General features: G+C 52.0%; 6 protein-coding genes across 6 annotated transcripts; 2 read left to right on the forward strand and 4 right to left on the reverse strand.

The window, feature by feature from the left end:
• Positions 1 to 4,236: 4,236 nt before the first annotated feature.
• CMQ_7728 (uncharacterized protein) lies at positions 4,237 to 4,536 on the reverse strand (the record flags this gene model as incomplete). The annotated part of the gene is made up of 1 exon (XM_014314733.1): positions 4,237 to 4,536. The coding sequence occupies one exon, from the start codon at positions 4,534 to 4,536 to the stop codon at positions 4,237 to 4,239; it is 300 nt and encodes a 99-aa protein (XP_014170208.1).
• Positions 4,537 to 6,635: 2,099 nt separating this feature from the next.
• On the reverse strand, positions 6,636 to 7,737 carry CMQ_7142 (enolase-phosphatase e-1s; the record flags this gene model as incomplete). Its single annotated transcript, XM_014314147.1, has 2 exons — positions 6,636 to 7,298; positions 7,729 to 7,737. 2 exons carry the CDS (start codon positions 7,735 to 7,737, stop codon positions 6,636 to 6,638), a joined length of 672 nt encoding a protein of 223 aa, XP_014169622.1.
• A 1,491-nt stretch (positions 7,738 to 9,228) lies between these two features.
• Positions 9,229 to 12,079, reverse strand: CMQ_7471 (oligopeptide transporter; the record flags this gene model as incomplete). The annotated part of the gene is made up of 6 exons (XM_014314476.1): positions 9,229 to 9,757; positions 9,826 to 9,872; positions 10,032 to 10,069; positions 10,141 to 10,596; positions 10,652 to 11,306; positions 11,399 to 12,079. The coding sequence occupies 6 exons, from the start codon at positions 12,077 to 12,079 to the stop codon at positions 9,229 to 9,231; spliced, it is 2,406 nt and encodes an 801-aa protein (XP_014169951.1).
• Positions 12,080 to 13,843: 1,764 nt separating this feature from the next.
• Positions 13,844 to 15,431, forward strand: CMQ_7188 (uncharacterized protein; the record flags this gene model as incomplete). The annotated part of the gene is made up of 2 exons (XM_014314193.1): positions 13,844 to 14,447; positions 15,253 to 15,431. The coding sequence occupies 2 exons, from the start codon at positions 13,844 to 13,846 to the stop codon at positions 15,429 to 15,431; spliced, it is 783 nt and encodes a 260-aa protein (XP_014169668.1).
• A 196-nt stretch (positions 15,432 to 15,627) lies between these two features.
• CMQ_7242 (methyltransferase) lies at positions 15,628 to 16,775 on the reverse strand (the record flags this gene model as incomplete). The annotated part of the gene is made up of 3 exons (XM_014314247.1): positions 15,628 to 15,716; positions 15,782 to 16,017; positions 16,459 to 16,775. 3 exons carry the CDS (start codon positions 16,773 to 16,775, stop codon positions 15,628 to 15,630), a joined length of 642 nt encoding a protein of 213 aa, XP_014169722.1.
• A 430-nt stretch (positions 16,776 to 17,205) lies between these two features.
• On the forward strand, positions 17,206 to 18,095 carry CMQ_7510 (uncharacterized protein; the record flags this gene model as incomplete). Its single annotated transcript, XM_014314515.1, has 3 exons — positions 17,206 to 17,255; positions 17,306 to 17,525; positions 17,742 to 18,095. 3 exons carry the CDS (start codon positions 17,206 to 17,208, stop codon positions 18,093 to 18,095), a joined length of 624 nt encoding a protein of 207 aa, XP_014169990.1.

The following is an 18,095-nucleotide window of genomic DNA, read 5'->3' on the forward strand; positions in this document are numbered from 1 at the left end:
GGCTCGTTCCTCCGGGGAAGTCTGAAAGCTCCCTGTATTTATGTAGTGACGAAGCTTGTCGACAAAATCAAGTATGTCGAGCGTTCGCGGTGAGTCAGCGAGACTGTTGTGCGGTGGTCGAGAGAGGTGAAGGAAATTGACAGAAGTTGGTGTGCGCGTTTAGAGCGGGCGAGAGTGTAGAGGACATAAATGCAAGGAACGCCAGTATATTCGTATCGTTGTCAGAGGCTCATGTGTGTTGGTGTGTGAAAACAAAAAAATGATCAAAGGTACTGCTGTCTAAAAGATCAGGCAAGTCACCCCAGATAACGCGGAGCGAGTGCAAAGAGAAAAACGGGAGGTCGCTATAATAACATTGGAGCGATTGGAATAGTAAAGAATGATGTTGAAGTAAGATCAACGGTCGATGATTGGACAAAGGAGTGTCAATTGTGTTTTGTTTGTGAACAGATGGTGGGCGAGTAGCTAATAAGCCACGAGAAGATGTTCACGGTTGTCAAAGAGGTAGAGAGCACGATCCACGTGAGGAAGGGACGTAGAAGATGGGCTGACTCGTCGAGAGGAAGAGGGTGAAGTGGGAGGAGGCGAGTCAAGAGAGTTAAACAACAAGAGATCTTATCGTACACTCTCTGCGAGGTCGGCTGTAACCATACGGAGACGGCCGGTGTGCCGTGCCGAATTGAACAGGTAGGAGAAGAGTATGACTCTTCAACCCGCCGTGTTCTGACGATCACAAGCCTCAACTAGCGCGAAGAGCCGAGCAGACGATGTGGAGCTTCTCGGTAGGGGGCTGACGTGCGAGTGCAGAGTGGCAGATAAGAACTAAAACAGTTGTCGTCGGTCGCTTGGAAGAGCTCTTGCTCTGTCGAGGCCAATATAGGTGGTAGATGAGGGGTGCAAAATGCTGTGGAGAGTGGAGGGAAGGTCGTGGAATTGCGGACTTGCTCGTTGTCAACAAGGATATCGAGGCCGGAGGCAGTCGGGAAATAGTCGGAATCAATCTAGTCACCAGGAACCCGACAACAACAAAGAACAGGCGATTGCGTCAAAGGTGCAGAGAGAGAGCGATGTCGATAACGGGGTGATGCCGGTTGTAGAAGATCGCGGTTCTCTTTGCAGGCAGATGCATTGATAGGCAGCACAAGGTCGGAAGAATGGTTTATTGCCTATTATAGTTCTTTGCGTTGATCGGGTACTAGGGACTGACGAAGAAGAGGGGGGAAACGGAGAGAAGAAGAAAGAACGGACTGGATGCGGATTAGGATATGAGGAAGTGAGAGGGTAAAAGGGAAGGAAAGAGAGAAGAGGAAAGAGGAGAACGCTGGGAAGGCGGTGGAGGCAGGTTGGGTGAGTATCTCCAGAGCGGGTGGGCGGTGAGTGGAGAGTGGAGTGAGAAGGGGACCTACTGCAGGTTTGATGAGGAAATGGGCGCCGATGGAGGGGGTGTGGTAGTAGCGGGTGTGGTGCATGATAGGTCCCTCCAGGGCAATAACACAGTCGCTCTCGCAAGTACACGCCCAAGCAGAACCTGTGGGAGGGACAAGAGAGCCATGGAAACAGAGAGAACCAGGCCGGAAGACAGCGGAATGGTGCAATTAGGGGGGGGCTGATCCTAGACCGGGCTGGGCTTTTAGCAGCAATTACGAGTACACGAGCCGAGCATGAGTACTTGGCCAGTACGGGAGTTCATACGGTAGTACGGGTATGGGGAGAAAACCGGGGCTGGGCTGGGCTGGGCTGGCGCGCCATGCCGTACTCCGTATCATGGGATGCACCAAATCCGGAATGGCTACTCGTCTTTTTAGTGGTGGTGAGCGTCAACCTGTGAAGGCCCAAAGCAAGGGGCAGTGCAGACGATCCCATGTTCTCGTGAAGCAGAAGCGAAAAGGGACACGTTGGCACCTTGCAGTCGATAGTGGATACCCGAATTGCCACTCCAGGCACTGCATCTGCAAGGTATATTCCATCTCCAGCTTTCTATGGGGTTCTGTTTAGGTCTAAGCTCGACGATGGCGAATTGAGGAGCGCACGCGACGAAACAGGACAATGCCATCAAACCCGTCCATCCGGCTCTTCAAAGAGAACGAGCACGCAATGTCGTAGTCAACCTTTCAAGAAAAATGTCTGAAATCTACTCCGTACCCAAAGCGCAACCGCAAAATGTCTCTTTTCCTCGTTGCACGCTTTGCCTGTTGGCCAGCGATGCTTTGACGAGAGTGCGCTGAAACGGCGTTGCGACTACACACTGTGTACCACGCAATCTCCTGTACACGTAGCGATGTCGCGCTGTAGATCGAGCTTGCTGTCATTACGGGGCTTGCCCAACGTGTATCTATCTGCCTAAATGCAGGCGGATAAGACGGGCAATGCACTGTACGAAGTGCACATGGCTCTAGAGCTTTATTGCTCCGTTCTCTCCGATGGTGACACGTTTATGCACTATAAAATATACTGTGCTCGGCGCACGCTAATGAACAAAGAAGATGTGCAAGCAACCGCTCTTGCCCGGCCGCCTGGCCGCGCGCCATTGGCCCGTCGGCTCCACACGCCCTTCCTGCACTCCTGTCCGCCTGCATTTAACTTCGATGGTTCGCTATCTCCCCATGCACAAATAATCCACTTGCCCAACTGACCGCTATCTTTATGCCAGGAAAATGAAAGGCGTCGCCGCCTAGAGCATTCTGGGCCATACATTCAGCTTCGCAATCCAAAGAGGCGCGTAAGAAGAAGCGTCTATTGTCGTGTCGACAACGAAAGTTTGAGTAGAAAAACAGACCAGTTAAAATTAGAGTACTCCTGATTGCTACTCTACGTCGGAGAGCTTCATAGGAATTGCGTTCCACATTCCATCCCTTAAAAGCAAGCTACGCGTACGAGTACTACTGAAAACCTACTCCGTACTCCGTATATCACGTGTGAACTTGTATCTGCGTATATTTAGCTACCGCCGCTGCCCCTTTAAAAAAATGCAGGGGTGTCCATGAGTAGTCGCTTGACTAAGCGCGCCAGCTAGTTCGGTTTATCTATCTACAATGATATCTGACGAGCGAAGCTCTCCTATGTATCTGCTTCACATCGCGGGACATACTTGCACTTATCTATTCGTATATGCACGCGGCTTTTTGTTCATCGCGGGGTGATGCATCTGTGCCAAGATACCATACGTTCGGTTGAAAGCATTGGCCGTGGTTGGGGAGCGTGGTGTGAGCTATATAGAAACGGCCTGTTGTGGTTTCAGCACCCCAACCGCCTGCTACTCCGTGCCTTTTGCATATATCCAATCCCCCACAGCGTATCTCCCACCCCGGGTTCCGTCCGGACGTGTCACAACGATGCTCTCGGGGTCACCTGAGTACACAGGACGAGGGCGTGAGTCGTACAAGTTGTCACGAGTTCTCGCAGACGGGGCGGTAATGTCAAATTACATGCGCGGACTAGTGAACCTGTACGAAGAAATCGCAAGTTTCCTGAGGTCCAGTGGCTGTACTCCGTACTGCTAGCACAATGAACCGCGCGGCCATTTGGCTTACGTCAGGAGCCGAGCACAAAGCGCACTGCATTGGGCGATGATTCGGTTGAACGCAAGGGGAGGGGGGGACTCTGTGCTCGTACGAAACAAACAAGCTACCGGCAATTGCGCTGCTCCTCTTCTATGGAGTATGGAGCAAGGTACGTCTCCGCTACCGGGATATCAACAGCCCACACCTGCATATGCAGCAAAGCACAGTCTTCCGACATGAATATGGAGTAAAATCGATTGCTTCCCGCCAAGTGGAGCGCATTCCGAACTGTACGGAGTACGTCGTAGAACAGAGGCTCGATACTCGTACAGAAGGGGGGGAAAGCCAGGCTATACTTGATACGATACATCTTACCTCCTGCTTAGCCTTGAGGTACAGCATGTGCGTATGTAAGATAAGAGTACGAGTAGACAAGCATGATGTACGAGTAGACAAGGATGATTCAGGGGCCCTATTACCGATCTCCGAGGCAGTGTGGATAGGAAAGCAGAAAGAGTGAGGGTGAAAGCAGGTGCCTGGAAGAGAGCAGGGTAGTTAACCGAAAACAGTTTGGATGAGCCCGCTGTAATTCTCCATTTTGGGGGGGAGGGGTTCCCCGATCATGGGGCATCTGTCAGCAGGAGCATTCCTCGTGACAGAACAACGCATTCGTCAACACTTCACTAAGTAGTCCGGCATACTCCGTATGTCTGTTTGCATACCAGGTAAGGCCACATCATGCGCTTCTCACGACTTGGTTCCATTTCAGATATAGTCCGTTGAGGTGCGGAGTACAGTGTGCGTAGACGGTAAACATGGACCCCTCCTTGCATTCCTCTTGTTGAATTGTCCACCATCCCCAGTCCTCCTGGGTCCTGGAGCCAAGGGCGTTGCCCGGTGATTCACAAAAGTACGGGCCGCGGCGTGCAGCCCGGCGGTGCAAATGCACATATGCAATGCGAGTCGCCGTAAGACCGCGTTCCGTGTCGTCAATCTGCCGCAGATGAGACCACCGGACGACAGTTACAATAGTCATTGGAAGCTCTTCCTGTTGTCCGGGTGTGCCGATTTACGCGACGATGCATGCATGTTCCCTAAGAGGAAAGACATCACTTTGCAGTCTGCTAAAGCACACGACCCGGCACAAAAACAACACCACCCCAACCAAGCACAAATCGGGCACGATGGGGCCAAGCTGCATTTCTACGGGATGTGTGGCATATAGGTTCTTCGCTGGTTGCCTGTCCTGGCTGTGACGCCGACGAAGCCGTACTTTGTAGAGCAATTTTGATATCTTGACGTTTTGACCGTGTCGTGCCCAATTGCCCAGGCCCAATCCATTATCCTGCATAGTATATTATGTTGAAAGCAGGTGTTTCCTCGAGCCGATCGTATCAGAATCAATATCAAGTTGCTGGTTTCATACCGTCTTTCCTGCGATCACGGAGGCCTGTTGCCGGTTTATATAGAAAGCTTGGTCGTGTATGGAGTAGAGCGTGGTGAGCTCCTTGTGCTAATACAATCCTGCTCCGCACGGAGTACATTTCTTCATGATTGATGAAAAGGAAAAACAGGACGGAGTAATTCGGCCTCCCAATACGCAAGAAGAACTTGTCAACAACAACGGGAACAGGCAGAAGCATTTAAAAAGTGGATAGCAAAAAATATACTCGGTTGCAAAAATAACTCCCCCGGGTGGGTTTGAACCACCAACCTTTAGATTTGCTTATTAACAGTCTAACGCGCTATCCAATTGCGCCACGGGGGATGTCTTTGTTGGACACAAACCCAGTGAATCGATTTATAAAGCAGTCAGCGTTACATAGTAAATCGCCTGGGATTCAATGAGCGGCACTCGGTGTAATTTGAAGGCATCGTTTCAAGAAGGAACAGTACGAGCACCAAAAACTGATACCTGTCTCGCTGTGGAGAAAGCAAAACACTGTAATTGCAACTGATTTGCGCATGTCAGGGATAAAGGGCTATCACAGCATCGTAGTGATAGTTGCCCAGTTTTTAGCAGTGCCCCTGCTGATCCACAATTGTTTTCTGCCTTCATTATACAGAGTACGGAGTAGAAGTGACTAGTAATGTCTTCTCATACGGCGTGGCCGTACATATTTGCCACTTTAATTTAAGTATGATCCTTGATTTAATGAGGGATCGCTTCGCTGAAGATTACATATAAGTAGAAAATTATCAACCCTCAGGAGGGTTTTCAACGCCGTCCTTAGCGTTACGGATCTCTCGCTAATGTCGTTTAACCTTCAAAGGAGCCGTAAAAGACATAGACGTGAGAAAGACGTCAAAATTGTATTTGTTTCGTAAAACGCTCACAAAAAACCGCCATAGGGCAATGAGGCCGGGGTGGTGGATCTCAATGCCGTACACTATTCCTAGCAACCGGTATCAAGATACACGCATCGAAGGCCCGTGACTTTTAATCAGGAGTGTGGCTGCATCCACCAACTTTCGATGAAGCCTGATCAGAAGCTTATCCAGTTTTGGTGTCGGAATCGTTTCCGATAGTAGCGACAAGCAAAATATGAAGCCCAATTGTCAATATCAGGGGGTTGGACTGGGCCAATTCCACAGCCTCTGTGAGGGTAGCGATAAGATCGGTAGGCGAGTCGTATCAGGAAATCCGTTTCCTAGACCAAATGTCCACGTTGAGACTGCGACCGGAAAGACGAGACCGGAATAGAATTCGGGATCACACATTAGAGCGACAAACCCGTTGGCATTTAGTCGGGCTGCCATTGGCTGCTCGTTTGCCACGACAACACAGAGCCGTGCGTTTATCGGCTGCAAGGCCAGCGGGCTGATATCGGCCGGACAAGTCGCCGGCAACCGGTGATCCAGCATCAACGCTGGCTGTCTGCGAAGATCATGGTGCCCTCGGGTACGTGGAAGTACGTTCCTAGTGTAATGGGTGTTTAAGATTCGATCCCTTTCCCTTACATATACGAGTATGGCTAGGCAAAGACACGAAGCAAAAGACAGCAAAGCGAAGAACCCCCATCCCTGCTAGAGGCCTGACTCCCTTCCGGACAAAGATAGACTGGAGCAAGCAGGCTTAGATCCCATTGGTTTTTTTTGTCCCGTTGTGAAGGCTGCACCCCCTGTTGTATCTCCTCACAGGTCGATCTCATCAAAGCTGGCAATGACCCGATGCTTCTTTGCTATATCCGCTGCCAGCGGTGCATTTCCAGGCCTCTGCACCAAGTAGCTTTGCAGACCAGCTGCGTGTGCTGCCTCCACCTCCAACACATTGTCGCTCAGGAATAGCCAGCTATCGGGGGATATGTCTGCATGTGGCAATTCCTGTTGGGCCAGGATGGCTGAGTAGCTGGCGGCGACAGTCTTGGGGCCGGCGTTGATGGTGTCGTAGTAGCCACTCAGGAGAGGGGTTACATCCGTGCCAGAACCATTGCCATCATTATTGCCACCCACCACGCCCGTGTGCTGGAACAACAGCTTTTGAGCGGGCACAGAGCCGGACGAGTATATGACGAGAGCGATGCCGGCCTTGTGCCAGTCGGTCAAGCGAGGCGTGACGTCGGCAAAGAGCGGTGCTTTCAACGCACCACTGAGATAGCCATCTTTCCACAGAAGGCCCTGGAGACTCTTAAGGTATGGGGCCTTGATGTCGCCGGCAACGAGGTCGTGTACGTGGGCGGTCAGGGCGGCAGGCGAGGCACGGTATTCGGCAGGAAAGGCGTCGCGGTATGGAGCAAACGATGGGCTCTCCCATTTAGATGCGAGTGTCTCGGGCAGGACACGTAGGGCGTATGGGTACTGCAGAGGCAAGGGGGATTGAGATAGCAGTCAATAGTCTGGACGCAGCAGAAGTGTGGCTTTTTATAGGATGTAGTAGGAAACTGGTTGTATCACTTAAAACGACCGTATATCCGCATGTCCCACGAGGGTATGAAAATCAAGCGATAACACATGGTACCATATGTTTAACCCCCCTTCAGAAAAAGTGTCTTGGGACAGAGCTTACTCCAAGCACGACTAAGGCTGGGTAGCGCCATAACCGACCAGGGGTGAGATATCAATTTGCGCTTGATGTGACGATCTGACGCACGATGAGAGGAGATATGGTGGGTGGAGTAAAGGCCGAGGTTGGACGGACAAAGAGAAAGCGAAAGCAAAGGATACAGATAACAGACAGAGCAGAGTCTTACGAGTATGTCCTTGACAAACGATATTGGGCAAACCGTACCCTCTGCATAGAAAGGTCAGGAAAAGGGAAACGAAAGTGGCATTCAAGTTGGCTTGTCCAGCTGGGTCAAGGCAAGCCGGATCTCATTCGTGCCGGCCAGGAAGATATCAGAAAAGGCTGTGCGGCATCTCACCAATGTCTAGCAAGACCACCTGTATGGCTTTTCCGGAAGCATTGGCCATTGCGATACAGGACGGCGAAAAGCCCGAATACGGTGTGGGATACGTGGAAACGAGCCTCACAACGAGATGCAGTTGGCGGACTGTAGGGTAGGTTGGGCACAACCCGAATCTTCGAAATGGACTAGAAATTGGTACGAGAGCACTCGGCGGTAGAGGCGGTGAGGAGGCGGTGAGACGAAAAAGTGCATAATGGGAATATAATTTTAGATTTCCCACCCCAAATGTGAGGACGGTTCTAATAGGGAAAGAGGTCGAAACAAATTTTCCGCTGTAGTTTTCCCAAAAGACCCCTGTTCGTCTTGCCCTCACTCCCCTACCTTCGATGGCTGTGGCCTTCTTTCTGGGGGCTTTACTAACGCTTGCAGCTATCCACCGATCAAGGGCTGCAGGTCAACAAGTGGATAATTGGCAGTCTCTGCATGTGAGATACATCGTAGGTGGGCGGAGAAGCCGGACGTGCAGATCGAATGGGTAGGGCGAAGGTGGTGGGGAAGGCGTGCGAGATAAACTAGGAAGCGCAAACCCTGGACCGCCGCCCGTCTACATGACTCAGCCGCTAGGTTAGGCACAAGCAGCTCCTCAGGTTGGCAGAATAATGCTGTGTGGTCCTAACGAGGTGCTTACGTCGTACAAGCTGCGAATACATAGTTTGCGAATCAATCCGAGTAGCTTCTACGGAGTATTCGTATTTTATTTTGAACAGAAAGAAAGCGCTGCTTCAGGTGGCCTAATCTCGTTATAATGCCGTGTCACCGTGACCACGTTTTGCCATTGACTTCGACACAGCAGCCAGCAAACTTTTAGAGCATATCGAACTCGCAGAACGAGGAATGCATAGTTTACCTATCACAGAGTGAAACGACAATACAGTCATTTCTCCTATTTAGTATGTCGATTTTGGCATACTCGCGTTGACCCAAGCACCTTTGCATCGGGCTGCACCACAGCAGTGTGTGCAAAACAACTACAACCGGAAGAGCTCGAGGCCTATATCCAAGGGGCTACAATCCAATTTATGTTATACCACAGGGCTCGTTTCAACACGCCGTTTCATTCCTTCCTGAATAAAGCCCATGAAGTACGTATTTATCTATAAATGTGCCAAAGTATATCGTATTATATATAAAGGCTATAACGAACGAAGGACTTTAGAGCTCATAAGCAGAGGCTGCGATTGCATTGTTTCAAATTCAAACGGGCTACGTGTGGAGAATACAGCTTCCTAATGGTCCCCTGTTGTGACGATCCTATTGCCGACAGCGAAAATGTAGAGCAATTTTGTGTTACTGTCTTCCAGACGAGGCCGATTCCCCTCTCGTTAGAAATCTGGCACTGCCGTCTGTATGTTGTCGATGCCGTCAGCCAACTGCTGACAGGTCAGGACGAAGCCCCAGCCGACGGCGCACTCAAACTCAACGCACTGGCGGGCAAAGTCGGGGCTTGTCGTGGCACAGGCATCGCTCAGCAGCAGGCAGTCCCAGCCGTGAGCGTAGGCATCGATGGCGGACGTGGCGACGCACTGGTCCATATTGGCGCCCGAGAAGAAGAGCGTGCGAATGCCGCGGCTCTTGAGCGCGGCCTCGATGCCTGTTCCGCCCCAAAATCCCGAGTGTCGGTTTTTGGAGACCCAGATATCCTCTGGCCGGGCGGCCGCGACGAGACGCCGATCAAACGCTACGTTCCACTGTCCGCGCATCAGGACGTGTCCGCCATCGACCGTGCTGCCGTCCTCGAGCTGCACTGGTCCGATCTCAGAACCGAGGTCCCCGGGGGCCTGGCGCCCCGGCACAAAGTTGGTGTCGAGCCGCAGCGTGTATCTGTCCATTCTGAAGCCGTTGTGAAGATCTCTTTAAGGTCCTTGAAATACCCGAGATGTCTGAATTGCCATCAGGTTTCCCTTTTGCTCACACTCTACCCGTGCTTCACGCGTGCTTCACGAGCCACAATTCGCCGTATCATTGCCTACGGTATCACAACAGCTGGCACTTCCAGTACAGCATGCATTAGGCTGACCAAGCTGAACAGCCCCTGTCCGAGAATGAGACCGGTAGCGCAACACAATAGGGTAAATTTATCGAAGTGAAACTGTCGCTGTCCGATGAAAAAGACCAGTCCTCCTACGACTCGAGGCAGTGTTATGGCTGGCATGATGTGCATTCCTATAAGCACATATTAGCTTGTCGGTCATGCTAGTCGTCGTATTCTCTACACACCCAACGGATCCTTTTACCTATTGCCACGGCCACGCCCGATGGGACGAATCGTCTCCACCAGTATTTGGAACCTAATATCCTCAGCATGCTCATCACCGCGCCGAGAACAAACGCCCCCACGGTGAAGCCCATTGCGCCAGGGGGCAAGCCTTGCTGGCGAATGAACCGCGACGCCACCATGTAGAGATGCGCGTCTGGCACGCCGAACTCTTCGCTCGGTATCGTGTTCGTAGACGTGTACATCCGGTAAAGACCAGTTGCCGCGAGAGCTCCTGCATAGGAGCCAATCATCTGACCGTAGAAGACTGCCCTCGGGGGTGTCTGGGTCATGTATGCTGTCTTGAGGCCGCCCATGTGCTGCGACGCCTGTGACGCTCCGGATTCAATGGCGCCGCCTAGGAGCAGATTCGCCGTTGTGTAGTGCTGGCTGGACGGACGGACGAGCAGCGCGATCATAAACTGCGCCAGTCTCCCTGCCACACCCCATACTGTCAGCTCATGAAATCAACGAAGGGACTTGCGTCTTACCGATAGCTAAGCCTGCTCCGTTGTCAGTCTCTCCCAGCGAGCGCATGGATATGACGCCAGCGAGGGGGAGAAAGGCTGCCGCGACGAGAGTCGCCAGCACGGGAACCAAGTCCTGGAATGCGACTAGCACAGACACTAAAAACAAAATTACAATACCGGATGCCGCCCAAAGCAAGAGCACATTCGTGACAAGAGAAGAGTCGGCCCAGTCGTCATCCGCTGGGTCAGCGGTACGAGTGCCGATGCCAGAGCTGGACAGTACATGCACATGTAGATCTGGATCGTTGAGGATCAGCGGCGCTTCTTCCTCTGTTAGGCGCCTGCTTAGCGTCTGTCGAGTGTGGGACAGCAGGAGGGAAAGCAGGGGCCACACGCCAGTCCAGCTTAGTCCTATAAACGTGTCGCCAAGAATCAGGCCCATGCCAGTCCAGAGAATCCACCCACGTGAGCCTGTTTCCCAGTCTCCAACCGGGCCCGGAGCCCATCCGTTGTTTTTAGCTACCGGCGACAGAATCCCCCAGCCAATAACAGCACCCAAAAGCATGTAGACGTTGATAGTAGGTCCGATAATAATGCCATAGCCGATGTAGGCAGGAGAAAGATCAAAGGCCCAGAACCAGTCTCGAGCGGCCGGGGTGCCAAAGATAGGCACACACTTCAATATTGGCAAGAAGAACGCTATAAGACTCTGCTCTCTGTGTAAGCAACACAGACGATATCTGAAGGTAGGAGGGGTAGAGGGCTTACAAACACAAAGGACCCGGCTAAAGACCATAGGAGAGCCGCTATGGCGGGTTGGTTGCTGTCTAAGTCAGGGTGTGAGACCAAGGGTACGGAAGCAGTAGCAACCGAAACAGTAGTATTGTTGTCCGTCTCTGAGGGTCCAGCCCTGGCTACAATGTCTTCTCGCCGGAAAAGCACGCCGATCAAGGTGGCCGTGGCCGTGGCCGAGGGATACCTAAGACGCTCGCGCTTTATGAAGAGGTTTCGAAAGGGCGCTCCGGAAACGATGCCCAGTCCGCACATGGCGGTAGACCAGAGGAGAAGCTGACCGGTGCTGAATCGTGTGGCCGGACCATGCTCATCCGGAGTAGTGAGGAACTCTAGAGCGGGAATGAAGGACGTGAAGCCAGTTGTGAACGGCGCGAGTCCTAGCGCTCCCGAGACGATCTCCATTACTGTGGTCTCCATCGGCGACAGGGGCGTACGAAGACGGTGCTGAATGCTCCGAAAGAGGGCAAAGCCCAGCAGAGCACTCTGCATCGGCATCGCATTCACCATACCAGCCTGCAGCCCGAAATACATGTTGGCGAGACAGACGCCGAAGCCTAGGAGAATGGCGCATGCTGTTGCGCGCAGCGTGAGGGCGTCCGCAGTTGAGGAAGGAGAGAGACTGCCATCTGGCACGGTCACGAAATGAGCATCCATCAATTCCAGCGTGATGTGTACGTGACCGGCTAGGGTGTTGTTACGGAGAAGATGGCGATGCCTGGGAAAAAATATCCGCGTTCTTCAGTTCAGAAGAGAAATGAAATAAATGAAACAACAAATTCTGCTGCTTGGGGCAGTTGCGTCGGGGGTGGGCGATCTTCCCCCACCGGGTGCATCAAAACGGCACACCCGAAATAGCTACACAAGCCACAGGATAATATTGCCAAGGCTCTATTCTGTAAGTTAAGGGTATAGCGTGTACCGCTGTAAAGTGATGTGCTGTCAAGTACGGAGTAAGATACTCCGTAATAGCCTGCACCACGTGCATCTTACATGTACTTCATATAATGTGTCCGATGTATTCATACTTCCATACAGTTTGCCTTGTCGTATTGGGAGCATGCTCATTGGATCAAACAACAAAGCTGGCTTGGACAACAATTTGCTTTTGCCACTTTCCACAATACTTGGAGCGCCGCACGGAATAGAACCAGGCGTGGAGGCTCAGACGAGCCAATAACATCAGCTGCTATTAGTCCAGTTTCTCAGAGCGTGCGCGTAGAAGCCCAAGTGCCCGATGTGATGAGCCAAGGCCGTCCCAGATATCCTTGTCAGCCTCAGTTCAGTTGGGTGATCCTTTTGGGCTCTGCTTGTCCAAGACGTGCTTACCATAAATTGCTTGAGGATGGTCGACTCCCTTCAAATGCTAACTGCTCTCTGACCTATGCGAGGTAGCTTGAAACGTCGATGAAATTAAGCCGAGACCAGATGGATCCTGACGAGTCTTATGCCCAGAAAGTCTTCAACTACTCTAAACGCGATGTTTCCGCCGAGTATCTCTGCGGAGTCCATTACAGTCGTCTTGGTTGGTTTCTTATCGCGCCCTTCAAGGCCTCCAACCCCCCTCCAGACTCTGGAGGCCACCAGCCCCTGTTTGATTTTGTCACGTTGTGTGACTTAACCAAAAAAAACGACGATCCTTCCCGCACAAGCTTCTTCTCACGACCGGAGGAACTTCATCGGGCTCTCGCCATCCAGAATCAGAGCTTTGGAGACAACGGTAATGAAGTCACATCATCTCCATCTCATTCGCCGAGAGAGATACGTACTGGCAGCAACACGGAGGATTATTCCTCCTCCCGTTCGAGGTCCCCTCGTTCGGGACGCCTAGTGATCCTACGCGGATTTCCCTCTGCCCGGTGGCTGAGCTGTCTTGGAGCCACACTCTCTGTCGATCCCGAGTTCTTTCACCAACATCTAGACATCTCGAGCAGCTTGGAACATGATATTGCTTCGGGGGTGAGCGACTCCTACTTCACGCCCTCGTCCCCATCACGAGACATCATACAGCTTCGAGTGATCAATACGGGCTGTTGGGACTTGAAAGAGCACAATCCGAAACTGGCGAAGCTGAGAGAGATGTGTGAGAAAGCCATGAGCGAACATCTGGCTGACTTTACCCATTTCCGCCGCTTTTCTGTCGGCCACTCGATTGTGCGTCAATTCGCGTTGCACGATTTACACAACCTTTCCATTCAGCAGCGAATCACGATCGAAGTCGTACACCATACTCGCACCTGGTCCAGTAAGTGCTATCCAACGACTCAGAGTAGTGAGGAAGCTTACCAGCCCATGCCAATAGTCATCGTTTGGATGGACTCTGGAATGGATCTCAGCAGTAGCAAAACAGGCCCATGGCTGCACAAACCCGCGGTAACAAAATCAACGAGGCTACATCCTGTGTTTCAGTTTCGTCCACGAATGGCAATCTGTGCTAGTTCGGCTGAGACCACCTCGACCATCTCCACCACTCACAACACGGAGCAGCGGATCCCACAGAGCATCGACCATATTCACAACAACTATGGAAGGTATCTGAAGGCAGACATCATGGCCCAAGATGCCTTCTATGCTCTGCAGGAGCTCTTTGAATTTTCCGCCGCATCGATTGACCAGCTTATGACGCTTTTCAAGAATACCATCCAAAGCGTGCTGAAGCAACGAAACACGGAGACGGCATCCGAGCTCCTCTTGTTAAAGGCGCACGTAGACGAGTACAGGGACTACGTCAACGAGATGCTAGAGATTGTCCGTGCCCGTGGCTGCCGGAGATGGCCCCGTGTAACGGAGAAGAGCCTGCGAGCAAAGGCAGACATCGCGGCAGAGCAGCTAGAGGACCGATACCAGCGCCTTGCCCGACAATGTAGCCGCCTTTCAGATCACTGCGACAACAGTATATCGATTGCTATGAGCCTCACCGCCCAGAGACAGAGCGACGAAGCCATAAACCAGGGGAATAGGTTCGGAAAGCTGAGCGTCCTTGCATACTTCTACATACCTGTCACACTTGCTGCGTCGTTCTATGGTATGAATTTTAAGGAACTCGGATCAGACCTCAGTATTCGGGCTTTTTTCGTCATGGCAGCATCGCTGCTCGTAGCCTCTGTCATTGCCTGGTATTTAGACATACAAGCCTTCGTCCGGGCTTGCTGGAGGTGTCTGAAAATATTCTTTGCTGATCCAAAAAGGCGCTACGCCTAGGTGCAAATGCAAGCGTGGGTATCGTGAGCCCGCTTTGTACGGAGACAAGCTCAGGCTGCCCAGGGAGGTCTCTGCAGCACAGCGCAAGTAAAGGAGGGTAGGCGGCGCAATGCTGACAAGAATATATTTTAAAACACGGCTTAAATGCGGTGACCGAATGCATAAAGGTATTGAGTACTTGCACCCGCAAGCGTCTTGGCTCGCCTACGCGTCACGATCCTTCTATTGTGGCGTGTTTATTGCTTACGGCGTCTGCAACATGCATGGTTTTGTTTGCCGTTTTCGTGCATGTGCATCTGCATTTCTAGCGCCGGAGATTTTCTCTCTGAATACTTCGAAACGAGGATGATCGACGTCTATTTGCCCAGACATGGATGGATGCCTAGTACTTGCTCATGCTAATAAAGAGGCGGGCTTGCCTCCTCCCAGATACTTAAAACCTGTTATCTTGTTGTTGCAAGCAAGCCTTGTCGTCGTCAATACCTCAACTGTCAGCCGAGGACCTTAAACCAAAAAATGTAAGGTGTATTATCACTCTTACCCCATTCTTTTTTTATCTGTTGCTGACTTGACACAAGACAGCAAAATGGAAGACGGAACTAACACGTCTCACAACGCAATTCTTGCAGGTGTGGACGAGCTTCATAACTCGTCGTACTCGAAGATTCAACCTTGGAAGCTTCCGACCGGAGGTATTCCGCCGCGCAACATGAGAACCATGGAGGAAGATAGCACGCATGGCATTCCAAAGGGGAACAACCTGATCATGGGAAATGAGCCCGTCGGGTTGAAGTCGACCGAGGTCTAGAAAGGAGTCGTGATCACCCAGCTGCTGCCATTTCAGACTATGTAATCGGGTCCTACACTGCAGACCTGTGAGCCATGGCTCAGCAGTAATTCGTCTGCTATCAATTATCCACACGATCAATTCACAGTCTACATACATTATCGTTGCGTCCCACGGTTTGATCATGCGATATAATTACACCTTGCGGGCGCTGCCTTTAGAAATAGATGAGTACAGTGGTTTCCATACTTTCCCGTGGCATCTCTAGCTCGGCGTACGGGTTGAAGAAGGCAGCATGCGGAACACCTAGGAGGGCCTAATATTAGAACCAATACCGCAGCGGTAGTCTGTGTAGCACTGCCATATCATACCTGATTTATCGCCTTGTTCCGAGTCGTGCTGGCGGAACAGCAATGCTTCCGTGACTCTCTGGCGGCTCATGTACCACCAGCGGTGGTGATTGCGGAAATAGACCATGCAGTGCTCTCGACTTCTCTTGGGCGTCACGTAGTCTGCTATCTCAAGGTCCTTGTCCGAGTTCACGGTGGACAGATCGCAGAGGGCCAGCGGCCAATCCTGGTTTGGGCCCTTGATAGGATGCCATACGCTGACACCTTCAGTTGGTAACGGGCTTCCAAAAAATAAAATAAAATGAAAGGAAGAAAAGACGGAAACGAGCGACGCACTTTGCGATTATGTATCTGCGATGAAATATGTCGAGGTCCGCTATGTTTGGGCGCTCCTGAAGCAACTGCTCCGCCGTAGATCGAGTCATATCTGGCGTCAAGGGTAAGCAGACCAGACAGTCGCACGGCGGGTTCTCCTCTATTGGAGGCAGATGTCTCACCAACATGCGCGGCTATAAGAGGCTGTGCATATTCATAGTCGCTTCCACTCGAAATTGGAAAAGAAGCGTCCCGCTTTCGGATCTTGAGCAGGAAGAGCACCATTAGATATGTGCTAGGATCACGAGGATGACAAGAGATTCGAGATGCGAGCTCGAGTACTTGCCTTGTGAGAAAGAGGTATGCAGCGGCCTCCAGGAAACACCCTTTCAATCTCCGACACAATCTGCGGATAGCGTAGGCCCTTAACGCTCTGCACGTCATACCAATCCATCCCAGTCGGGACTTCGGGAACGTTCAAGATTGCGAAGCCATTGTGATGAAAGTTGAGAGGTTCCCGTCTGCCCCGTATATCCAGGACGCCCACGGGCACTTCGTGTCGCTCTATGTTGTCTCGAGGGACATCGGTTTCCGGAGTGAAGGCAAGACAGTACGGCTTCACAGTCGTGTAGAGCACCTTCTCCTTCAGAAACCACATGGTCGTATTGACATCTTGAGATGCGGGATGTTTGTCCTCCATGGCTTCCAAACGGTAGGTGCAGGTGCGAGAGCCTCGGAAAGTTGTTTGGATCACCGCGCATCTCCAAATCCTGACTTGGGGAAGTGTGTGATTGTCTGATATGGACAACACGGCCGAGACGGCGGTGACGCCCGGACGGGCTGATTAGGTACAGGGAGGATGCTTACTGCCAAGAACAAACGTGTCCCGTGGTGGCCAGTGCATCAGCTGTCGGCTTGGACGCTGGTGGTGTCCAGACAAGGCAGGCCAAACACAGGCCTTGTACAATGTACACCAGAACCGTGTGTGGCCAAAGGTCGTACGGCACACGGTGCAGAGTCTGAGCCGTAAACGAACCTGAACCTACAAGCTTCACCTCCAATTTGGGGAGCAAAAGCAAAGACTGGCGACATAGGAAGCCGATATGGATCTCCAGCGGCCTGGAAAAGTAATGCTTGTGCAGCCATATCCTGATCCTGGAACTGCAGAGCCGGGGGTAGAGTACGTAGATGTGTCTAGATCAGGCCGGGAACCAAGCTCACATGGGACAGCTTTGTCGTCATTCCAGGGATCTGGAACGAGAACACGCCAGGTAGAGTGAAGGGCAGCTGTGCTTGGGTCAAGCCCCTTGAGGAATCTGCAGCTGGAAACGTCCGGGTGTTCTTGTTCGTCTACCAGCTGGAAGTGGATGGGTCTTCTCTTTGGGATCAACTTCTGAATCAGAGCTCGGCCCTGCTCTCAGGTCTGGAGGAGCACCGCTCCGTTCCCACAGTACGGCATCAACGGCATGATGCACAGGTTTTGGAGTTGTGAGGCTGACAGGGAACACAGCTCAACCAGAGGCCGATCCTGTTCATATGTCATAGTCTTGGTGGCTTGGTGCTGAAAAAGGTGGGCGTCCGTCGGTTCTTTCGGTTCTTGATCTGGGCAGCCAAGGGAAGCATGCCGATTAGGCTGACCACATACCCGAGCTAGGCTCTAACTCAGCACGGTAGCTTGCGTCAAGCATACCAAGATGCCACGGCCGGGATAATATTCTTGGGCACTCCGCACCTGGTCACCGACACGTGTGCTGGATGGGGGATATCCCGGTCGCTAATGCGGGCGAGCCGGAGGGATATTGAGAAGGACAACATGGACGACTCGGAGCGGAAGAGCATCATCACCACGTGTCAGAAATTTGAAGGCGTCTATCTCGACACACCGATACTGTCTGTTTACGAGCAGCGAGAGACAAAGGCTTCGTGGCACCTGCGCAAGGTTCTGCTCTTTAAGAATTCGAGGGTCGAGACGGAAATGGCGAGTAGTATCGCTGATTCTGACAATGCTTTTATGTCTTAG

Source organism: Grosmannia clavigera (assembly GCF_000143105.1).
Source record: "Grosmannia clavigera kw1407 unplaced genomic scaffold GCSC_173, whole genome shotgun sequence".
NCBI lineage: Eukaryota > Fungi > Ascomycota > Sordariomycetes > Ophiostomatales > Ophiostomataceae > Leptographium > Leptographium clavigerum.